The sequence below is a fragment of the Myotis brandtii genome, unplaced genomic scaffold (assembly GCF_000412655.1).
Source record: "Myotis brandtii unplaced genomic scaffold, ASM41265v1 scaffold1993, whole genome shotgun sequence".
NCBI lineage: Eukaryota > Metazoa > Chordata > Mammalia > Chiroptera > Vespertilionidae > Myotis > Myotis brandtii.
Genome location: NW_005357424.1, coordinates 277,968 through 288,682, shown reverse-complemented (window position 1 = coordinate 288,682; position 10,715 = coordinate 277,968). Strand labels below are relative to the sequence as shown.

The 10,715-nt window shown below is 45.3% G+C and overlaps 1 protein-coding gene across 1 annotated transcript; it reads left to right on the top strand.

Annotated features, from left to right (window-relative positions):
- The first annotated feature begins 8,258 nt into the window (after positions 1 to 8,258).
- On the top strand, positions 8,259 to 8,709 carry LOC102245702 (histone H2A type 1). Its single transcript, XM_005865250.2, has one exon. The coding sequence runs from the start codon at positions 8,269 to 8,271 to the stop codon at positions 8,659 to 8,661; it is 393 nt and encodes a 130-aa protein (XP_005865312.1). The 5' UTR covers positions 8,259 to 8,268; the 3' UTR covers positions 8,662 to 8,709.
- The last annotated feature ends 2,006 nt before the right edge of the window (positions 8,710 to 10,715 follow it).

Genomic DNA, 10,715 nt, shown 5'->3' with positions numbered 1-10,715 from the left:
GGAGAGGTGACCTTGGTTAAAACACATAGCGCCAAGAAGGTGAGCAAACGTATTAAGAACAGTATGCCATATACGCCAGGTCCCTTGAAACAGCAAGGATGGACCGGCTCCCGGCACAAAAGCATTGAGAAAACATACTTATCAGTTTAACGCCAACTGATAACTTCAAGATTTAATAGAGAGGACATGTTCTTGCATGTCCACAGGCACAATCCATGTAGGAGACCCTGGGAAGAGAACCAACCAGCCACAAGACTATTAGAAGAGCCACCAAGGAAGACCAGGACAGCAGTCAGACAAGGCTGCCTGGACCGGGCTGTCCAATCAGTCCATTCCCTACACAGTGATGACATGATAACAGAAGGAGAAAGTTTGGGCAAACGCTTTTCATCTTTCTCTGTCCTGTGCGAATGCCCTTTATCCCTGGCACTACCTGGTGGACTCCTTTTCTTTCTCAAGACCCAGTTTAATGATTGATCGCCTTCTCTGTGAAGCCTTCCTCCAGGACTAAAGACAGAATAAGTCACTCCCTTCCCAGAGAAAAGATTGTATGCTTCCATCTACTAGTACAGTGCTCACCTGTCTTCCCTACCAGGCAGTAAACTCCTCCTTTATTTGTCATGTCATGCTTTTCAATGTGCTATAGGTTGTAGGCTATGGCACACACAGTGCTCCATTAACCCTTTTCAGTCCAACATCGAGGCTGACTCGACAGATCAGGCTCTAGTAGCAGGTCCAACGTCGAGGCTGACTCGACAGACCAGGCACTAGGAGCAGGTCCAACGTTGAGGCTGAGGTCAACACAGCAAACTGGTTCAACAGTCAATCCCGTCAATTAATTTGGACCAGATGGTTTGAATTCCAAAGATAAAATTGGACCGCAAAGGGTTAAACCTTCTAGCTTCAGCAGCAAACACAATACGTGGTACAGAGACTGTACTCAACAGATGCTGATAAAGGGACCAGCCCTGTGCTTGGTTCTATTTCCCTCTTTGTTATGCTTCATCTCACTAGCTGGGCACCTCTTTTGTTCTACTTCCCATTTTCTTGGCTTATCTTTTTGACCCAACCCTCCCTGTGGCACCAGCTATGTCCGGGAATTACCTGACAATCTTGTACCCCAGCTGTACCCACATCTCTCACATTTCTCTATCACAGCCCCATCCAATCATCTTCACACATGTGCAAAGCTAGAAGGAAAAGGTAGTAAACCCCCATGGGACAACCATTGACCATCAGAAGATGGTAAGATGGGGGCTGGTGAAAAAAGTGTCCCACTTGTTCATGTCTCAGGGGACAATTTTAAGGTACATTCTACCCAGCCCTTTAAAGGTCCCCAAGGAAATTGCATCCCAGTTGCCCTCAGCAGTAACCAGCTAATAATACACCTTTCAACTGGCTTTCACTCCTTCCCAGCTCCATTCTGTTTAGCCACTACTCCCCACATACCTTGAAATTACTTCCCAAAATAAACATGCCTTCATCTCAGGCTCTGATAAAATACAAGTTCACAAAGGTTTTGATTGGAAAGTTCACAGGGTGACAAACGTCCACAAAGACCACTCTTCAAATCTCAATAGGTCAGCTTGGAGACAAGTTCGATTGTTAGGGGGATTATGAGAGGAGACAGCAACTAGCAGGCTCTAGAAAAGCACAAACCTATCAGTCCCAAAGAGGACAACAGTACCAATTCTGTAAGGTGTTAGCCTGAAAGAGTCCATCTACATCTAACTTAGCATAGTGTCCAAAGCAAGATAAATCAATCCTCTGTTCTAAAGATGGCCCACCTACAGCTAGAGTTCAATCTTTTCAGATGGTGGCTCCCAGTCACCTGGGGGGTCTGTAGGGCTTTTGTAAACTCCCATAATAATTTATATAAGTACCATGCCTTGTCTGCAGAGAGAATAAATGTCTTCTCATTTTCACTTGGCTACCTATGTACATAGATGTGTTGTGATTAAGTGAATAGGAATTCATTCAAAATATGTTACTGATTTCAGCCAGTATGCATTTTCTCTGACAATAATACACATCCTACCATGAGGGGTATCTGCAAATTACTTTAACATTATAAAGGGATGCCCATATTCCAAGAGTTTGACAACTCCCTATTTTAAGTGATATTAATATAAAATAATAACAGCTTCTAGCATTGAGTGCCTACATATATTATCCTAAACCTTTCAACAACCCTGTGAGGAAGTATTATTAGTTTCATTCCAAAGGTAAGAAAAAAGATTCAGATTGTGTAAGGGACTTGCCTAAACCCCCAAAGTAATAAGTGACAAGGCTAAGATCAAAATCCAGGCCTATGAGACCTCATTGCCACCATCATTCATTCATTCATCCACTCACTGAACAGGCATGTTTGGGGACATGGCCTGTGCTGTATACTTCAGGTAAACAATGTCGTTACCTAACCCCTGCTCCTCAAAACATTTTCCCTCTGCCAATTTAATTCCATTATTCTGTCTTTCTGTTCAGCTTAAGTAGGTTTAAAGTGTAACAGAATCTGACCTTCTCTCTTAGTTTATTTTTTTTTTTTTTGCAGCCCCTAGGAACCATCCTGACTATCCTTTTTCAAGGATTTCTTGCCCTTTTATCATCTGTTTGTTCTCTGGCCTTTTGCTCACCTACAAAGAAAGATGAAAGCAGAAATAAACCCAGTGATTGGAGTCTCTCCAGCCACCCCAATTTCTTCCTTTTGCCTGGAAGAAGAGCTTAGGTCTACAGAGTGGAATCAAAACCAGGGCCCCATCATGCTTGCTTGAGGCACAAAGTAGAAGCAAGAGAGAATTAGATGGTTGCATCTTCCAAATGTGTCCCTTTTGTTCCAAAACCAGGGAGGCATGCTTCCCTCATGCATTCACACTAAGTGACAGCTAAACCTGGGCAAGTCCTCCCTTAAAACACTACCAGTGAACAAGCCCAGAAAACCCAGGCAGCCACCAACCCTGCCACTTATCAGAATGACTGTCAGCCCAATAACACACTAAGACTGAACCAGGTCAATTTTTATTTATTTGAAATGTATGCTTTGCTAAGTACCTTTATCTCTCACAATGGCCCAGGCTATTCCCTGACAGGGTGTCTTGTGATGAATGACTGCTCAGGGGAAAGAAAGAACAGAAGTTGTTTCCAGATCCATCAACAGACAGAATGTGGGTGAACATAGTGCCAAGACAGTCACAGTACATCTCCAGGAAATATTTTCAGTGGCACTTGGGATGCCATAGTCTCAAGGGAAGCTCAGCATCACAGTACCTGAATCTGGTTTTGACCAGGATTGCCTTCTTCTGAGTCCAAGGGATGCTAATCACAAACTACACCTGAACCAGATGCAAAATTAACTATTATATGCGTTCAATGGAATTCTCAAGTCATAAAGAAGCAGTGTAGCAAATGCTCTTTGACCCAGCAATTCCACTCCTCTAGGAACTCATCTTAATGCATGCAGAGATTGGCACCAAGGATGTTCATCCCACTGTGATGACGATGGTGGTGACAGATCAAGCTTGGCACTGGCCTATGGACTTTGTGTGTACCAACTCAGTTTATCTTCATGGCAAATCTATCAGGTAAGTGTTATTTTTGTTGCCACTTTACAAATGAGGAAACAAACATCAAGTAATTAAATAATTTCTCAAAATTATACAGCCAGTAAGAGGCAGAGGTGGGGTTGTGGCCCTGGCAGTCTGGCACAGAGACTTGTCCCTCAACCAACTATGCTAGCTGCAAGAAACCAGCCATCCTAGCGTGCTTCATCTTTCAACTATGCAGAACTTTCAACTGTACATATTTTAGTCCTCAACAAAATTACCAAGCTACCTTTGAGAAGAAATAATACAATTCTCCGGCAGAATAAAACATAGCTTGCTTTAAAATATATATATATTTAAGTTCCTCTGGCTTCCTTGCTTGCAACAGCCACCATCTTGCTGCATCCTCACAAGGTAGAAGGAGGGATCATATCTCTCATGTTTCTCCTTATAGGGGCACTAATCTAATTTATAAAGGCTCCACCCTCATGACCTAGTTACTATACAAAGGCCCCATTTCCTAATGCCATCACATTGAGGGTTCAGTCTTTAACATATGAATTTTAGGGGGACACAGCATTCAGTCCACAGCACCAAGACTCAAAGAAGCTAAGAAAGGTGTTCAAAGCCACACAGCCAATGAGTGGTAAAGCCAAAGCTCAAATTTTGGGGACTCAATCTTCTTTCTACCATTTAATGCTTTCTAAAGATTATGAGACTATGTACCTTTTAAAAAGCACCAATGCAAACTGAATTTAATATTTTGCCCTATCTATAATAATAAAAGCATAATATGCTAATTAGACCAACCGTCCTTCCAGATTAAGCCGGGGCTGTGAGGAAAGCCTGGGTCCCGGGTACCAGTGGTAAGCCGGTGTCGGCAGCCGGGGGAAGGAAGGCCTACTCTTGCACAAATTTCATGCATCGGGCCTCTAGTAATCTTATAAAAACTAATAAATGCCTCTTCTCCAAGCACCTAAGTGCTTACATGAAGGACACAACCTAAAAGAGCTGATTCCTACCCCTTACATATATCTCGTTCTAGCAATCCCAATGAAAAGTAGATCAAGATTCTAACCCTTGTATCCACTGTTTCATTCTTTTCTTTACCACTATTAATAGCCACAAACATTAAGTTCCAGTGGATTTCCTATAATTTCTTTTGATAAGCAAGGGTAGATTTCTTCAGAATGTAATAGCTGAGCTGTTAGGTTTTGTTGATCCGTTCATCAAATGCTATGGTGGCTCAGGGTTGCAGCACCTCACTGCTGACTGCTCTCATGATTCATGAACTATATCTACTGTGCCTCAGCTCCTTCTCCAGTCTCAGGTGTTGGTTGCCAGGTAAACACCCCATTGCGAACAATACCTCCTTATAAATAGACTGTGCTGAGTTAGCGCAAGACCTGTCTGGCAGCAGGAGATAGTCAGGGATGGGAGATTTGAGAATCTGAGCTCTACAGAGTGTTGGGCTTTCCTGGCGTGAATGAGAGAGTATGAGTTCTGTTCTCAGATCCTGAGAGCTGTAATAAATATATTTCCCCTGATCACTTCAACCCGCAATTAGCAAAAATCTGATTCCTTTTGTGATGTGTGTCTATTTCAATGATGAGGCAAAACCAGTCCTTCACTTCGGTGTTGAAGTCCTATCCATTTTAAACTTCTCGGTTTTCCCCTCTGAAAAGCAATTTTCAAAATTTCCCTTTATGGTCACCCGCTTTCATAATACTTCATTAGATAGCATGCCTCCTCCGACACTGTCAAAATTGCCCCCAGAGAGCCATAGAATGAGTCTCGGGATGTATTTCTTTTTTTTTTAAACAAAAGCCAAGTTTATTTGTTCATTTCTTGCATTTGAAGTATTCCTCGATGACATCCTTTGCCTGAGACTCTTTGCTATAGTCCTAAAAATGTCATATGGGATTTTCATTTTAGTAACACTTAGTGTGTCTATTTCAATGATGAGGCAAAACCAGTCCTTCACTTTGGTGTTGAATTCCCATCCATTTTAAACTTCTGGGTTTTCCCCTCTGAAAAGCTATTTTCAAAATTTCCCTTGATGGCCACCCTCCTTCATCATACTTCATTAGATAGCATGCCCCCTCCGACACTGTCAAAATTGCCCCCAGAGAGCCATAGAATGAGTCTCAGGGATATATTTTGTATAATCGCCCTGTCTTCGTTTTGCTGTAATCAATATGGTTAGGGCACAATTTATTACAATGTATTACTGACTCGGCTTTAGGCTTTAAAAATACAAAGACGTCTCTTTATACTAGGGGAACTAGTGGAGATACTGAAAATAATGAATCCTGGAGTGGAAAATTCTAAACTAAATCCTTGTTCGGAGGCTCCTCTGAAAAGAGAAAGGGAGCCACACCAGGAAAGAAAAGTGAGGAAGTGTTTGCAGAGTTTCCCGGAGGCCGAGGCCAGTCTCTCCTGGAATCTGAACTGTCACCAGCACATGGAGCCTGGCTGACGTTTGAAGAGTGGGACGCGGCGTCGCTTAGTATTCTGCAGAGGCAGTGGCGTGTGCTGGGGGCCAGGGCGTGCTGGCGGCTCTGGGCTCTGCCAGGCTTTCACTCCCTCCGGATCGCCCTGCCTCCCAGCAGGAGCTGACCCAGGCTTGGAAAAGGTTAACTAGCACAAACAGCCATCATTTGTGGCGAGTGGGAAAGCCCCATGTGTTGCCCCAGCGTCTCTTTATGAGGCATGAGGGGTGGCTTCTCTCTGTTGTTCGGGCAGTTGGCACAAGGTAAGTACCCAGCATGCTTCTGCTTTTGGAACTGGAAAGGCCTGTCTCCAGGCAAGTGCTCAAGGGGGCCCCAAAAGGAAGCATCGGAAACCCTACTTCTGCACTGGGGGAGGCGAGGGGGGAAGGGGCAGAGAGACAAGTTGGGGTGGGGTGGGGGTAGGAGTAGAATAGCCCTTCAGTGTGCCCTGAATAAATGCGTTCACCTCGACCTAATCAGTTCAGATGCTCTGTTTTCAGATCCCATCTGCTTATCTCCAGGAAAGTTTGGGGACCGACTCCGGTCCCATTGTGAGTCCATCATTTTGCAAATCTATTCCCGTCAGACCTCTCTTTATAACAGATGTCAGCAGAGGAATCTGAGCTGTCGGGGAACCACCAACCATGAAAAGGAGGCAGAGGCAACAAGCTATGCAAACAAAACCAGGCCCCCCACCCCCACCCCCAGCGTAAACAGGCATGTTGTCACAATATTTTCCCACATCGCCTAACAATTCCGGGGGACTTCTGTCTAAAAGAAAAGGGGAAACATCACTGTCACCATAAAGAGGCAGAATCCTTCAAGTTCATCTCCTCCAAGTTGGAAGGCTTGTGACGTATTCCTAAAATCGTCTTTCCCTGCAGCAAAAATCAACATATGTCTATTCCTTACAAGAGAGTTTCTTGCTATCATTAAAAAATGGTGCACCAGCTGACTTTAGTCTGAGTGGCAATGCAAAGAGTTTAAAGTCTCCTCCTTTGTTGTTGATAAGCCCTGCCTCTGCCTGGGTCATGAGCAGCACGGGACCTAAAACTGCACCCTGGAGGAAGGAGAGCACGATTTCCTGCCAGCCCTACCCTGTGGTCAGAACATTAGGCAAACCCCCTGGAACAATAGGACATGGCCAAGGGCTGCTGCTCTAGTGAGCAGTGTGTCTAACCTGGGCTTTCAGTTGTCATAGGAAAGCAAGGAGTTGGGTTTGGGAACTGGAGACAGTGGGAACTCCCAGCTAATGATTTCAGTGGTTTGAGTGGCAAGTACCTCTTACCATATTTTATTTATTTTTAATATACTTTTTATTGATTTCAGAGAGGAAGGGAGAAGGAGAAAGAGATAGAAACATCAACGATGAGAGAAAATCATTGATTGGCTGCTTCCTGCACGCCCCACACTGGGAATCGAGCCCACAACCCAGGCACGTGCCCTGACTGGGAATCAAACCCTTGACCTCCTGGCTCATAGGTGGACCACTGAGCCATACCAGCCAGGAACTGTTAACAATGAACATTCATCAAAACATTACTTCCTGGAACCTGAGAGACCCCTCTGAATTCCTACCCAGTGTCAAAGCCCATCAGTGATTTTGTTTGACGATCAGAGCCCTGGCCACATCTACAAATGGGAGCTTCACTTCCTTATCGAAGAGCAAACAAAGCCAAAGAGCATGCTTGGTCTTTGAAAGTTTGGTTGTAACCTCAACTTTAAGAGCTGTTTTATGAGGCATTGTGGGAATCAAGTTTTGCTATAACTTGGATTGTGATGTTTGATTGGTTTGTTTTTCTACTTTTCAGACCAACTGAAGGCAAACTCCAGTGTTATGGCCTATCTGTGAAGCGTTACCACATCCCTCATAAAGACACCTTACATGAAAGTCTTATTGTGGGGATCACTTTGTAAGTTATAGAATCAGGAATCACTATGTTATATACCTAAAACTAATTAAATATTGTATGTCAGCTGTAATTGAACATTTTTGTAATATATAATTTTTTTAATGTTTTAAAGAATCCCTTTCTGGCATACCCTGCTCTCTGTATCACAGAAACTCACTTAACTTTCATGAGTTAACTTTCATGAGGTGAGGAAATCCATGGTCCTGAGAGCACTAAAATTTAAAGCTGCATCTTCCAGCCCTAATACCCATCCCTTCCCACTTGTGAATGAAAAGCCCCATCAATTTTCACACCTGGACTTCCTGGGAAGTTTGTAAGTGCATCATGTCTGGACGCGGCAAACAGGGTGGCAAGGCGCGCGCCAAGGCCAAGACGCGGTCCTCGCGGGCCGGGCTGCAGTTCCCCGTGGGCCGCGTGCACCGGCTGCTCCGCAAGGGCAACTACGCCGAGCGCGTCGGGGCGGGCGCGCCCGTGTACCTGGCGGCCGTGCTGGAGTACCTGACGGCCGAGATCCTGGAGCTGGCGGGCAACGCGGCCCGCGACAACAAGAAGACGCGCATCATCCCGCGCCACCTGCAGCTGGCCATCCGCAACGACGAGGAGCTCAACAAGCTGCTGGGCAAGGTGACCATCGCGCAGGGCGGCGTGCTGCCCAACATCCAGGCCGTGCTGCTGCCCAAGAAGACCGAGAGCCACCACAAGGCCAAGGGCAAGTGAGGAGCAAATCGCAACATCCAAACCAAAGGCTCTTTTCAGAGCCACCCACGCGTTCACTAAAGAGCTTGCAGCTGCCATGTTGGAGCAGTTACTTGAGAATCCCCTTGACTGAGAATCACTGGAGGTGCCAGTATGTTAACTCCTCAGAAACAAAACACGAACCGTGCATTCAAAACAAATGTAAAACGAACACAATGGTTTGTATCAGGTAATTAAGCAATTGGTGCAACATGCCCTGGGGCTCAAGTGCCTCTGGACGGAAGGTGAAGTGCTCTGCAGGCTAAGCCATTCTTTTCTGGTAAAGAGCTTAGCACTTTTATTTGTATTAGAAAGTGAGTCATCGGCGCAACGGAGTCACAGTTCCCCATTGAAAGCAAAACATTGTCAAAAACTGCATGAAGAAATGTGTACCCATCCACATGTATTGGTAGATTTTCAAGAAACACCTTACTTTCCACCCCAATACAGATTCTTACAATAAAGATGTTGGCAACAATGTATAACAATGAGAGACACTCAAGTGACCCCCCAGAAGTGTTTTTATTTTTAAGCTAAAGTTTGGGTTGTGAATAGGACTGTGAAGAAAACTCAGTCAGGTCCCGTGGCTGAGTGGCAGGAGAGCTGGGGTGTCTGCTTTTATGTCACTTATTTACTGGGCTGCCTGTGACATTTGCTACTCGGTGGCATTACAGAGAAATAGACGCCCTCAGTTCCGGGGCCAGAGGTCCGAAATCACGCTGCTGCCAGGCCTGGTTCATCCCAGGGCCTTTGAGGGCGGCACCTCCAGGGGACTCTTCCAGATGCTGGAACACAAATACCCCAGAAACGAGCTTGCGCCTTTGATGGCCAGCAGTTCTCGGGGTTTCTTGACTTAACACATCCCTCCAGCCTAGACCTCCCTCACACCCTCCTCGCCTGAGTGTCTGTCCTCTCCTCTTGCAGGATCACAGCAATCGTTAGACCCAGAGCCCACTCTAAACCCAAGACGTTTTCACCTGAGATTCTTAATCATCACATGTGCAGAGGCCCTGTGTCTAAACAAGGAGGTATTGAGAGGGTCCAGGCAGGCAGGGACCGGGTGGGGAGCACTCTTCACCCCACTCCCATGACTCTGGAAGCGTTCTGACTAGATTGTATTTGAGCAGAGGTCTATTTAAAGCCGGGTAGTAAATTATGTTGCTCTTTTGGGTGATGTTCTAAGCAGAGAAGGTACTCCCAAAACCTGAGGCCATCACGTACATGGAATATTTAACAAGATCCAGAGGTCAGGGTGCAGGTGTCAGAAGTGAATTCAGAGACAGGTCGGTCATGTAGAGCTGTAGGAGCGTGTAGGGTGTTTTGCAGGCCATGCTGCGTTTGGCAAATGATTCCAAATGTCCATTCTGTGAGTTTTGAAGAGAGGAATGGCATAACCCGACTTAACGTTTCTTTGAAAGTCATTAAGACAGCTGTCTGGTGAGTACAAACTTTAGGATAGAAATCTGCCTGTGAGAGATGACCCTGGCTTGATCCCATTGGAAGCAGCAGACCAATAGTTAGGGATTTTGCAACTGTAGCTAATCAAGTGTTGCCGGATTTGATGTGTTCTGTGAGGGAGATGAGACAATACATTCCTCTGAACCATTCTGAGTGTTTAGGTGAGGTCCCTGTAATAAAGACGAATTAACCAGAGAGAAACAACCAGAATTTTATCCATTTTACCAATGTTTATGGGACAGATACTCGGGAAAACTGAGTAAACTCCCCAAAAGGCCCTAAGCCACCATCACATTTACCATCTTCAGTTAAAGGCAAAAGACAGGAGAGGGGAGGGGAGGGCTGAGGGAGGGCAATTAGGAGAGATTACCTGGAGGAGGGCAGGTTTTGTGATGCAGATTAAGTACCAGTTTTCCCCGGGGATGAGATGTGCGGTTCCAGGCACAGGGAGGGGGGTGGCTGGTGAGATTTCCTTTGTAAAAGTAAAGTCCTTACAAAATGGAACTTCTGCTTCCTTCCCAGATTCTCTCTTGTCTGCTGGTTCTCAGAAATAATCAGGTCAAATTAATCCTCCTGCG

Coding starts and splice junctions, on each gene's coding strand:
- LOC102245702 (XM_005865250.2), top strand. CDS start 8,269: ATGTCTGGACGCGGCAAACAGGGTGGCAAGGCGCGCGCCAAGGCCAAG.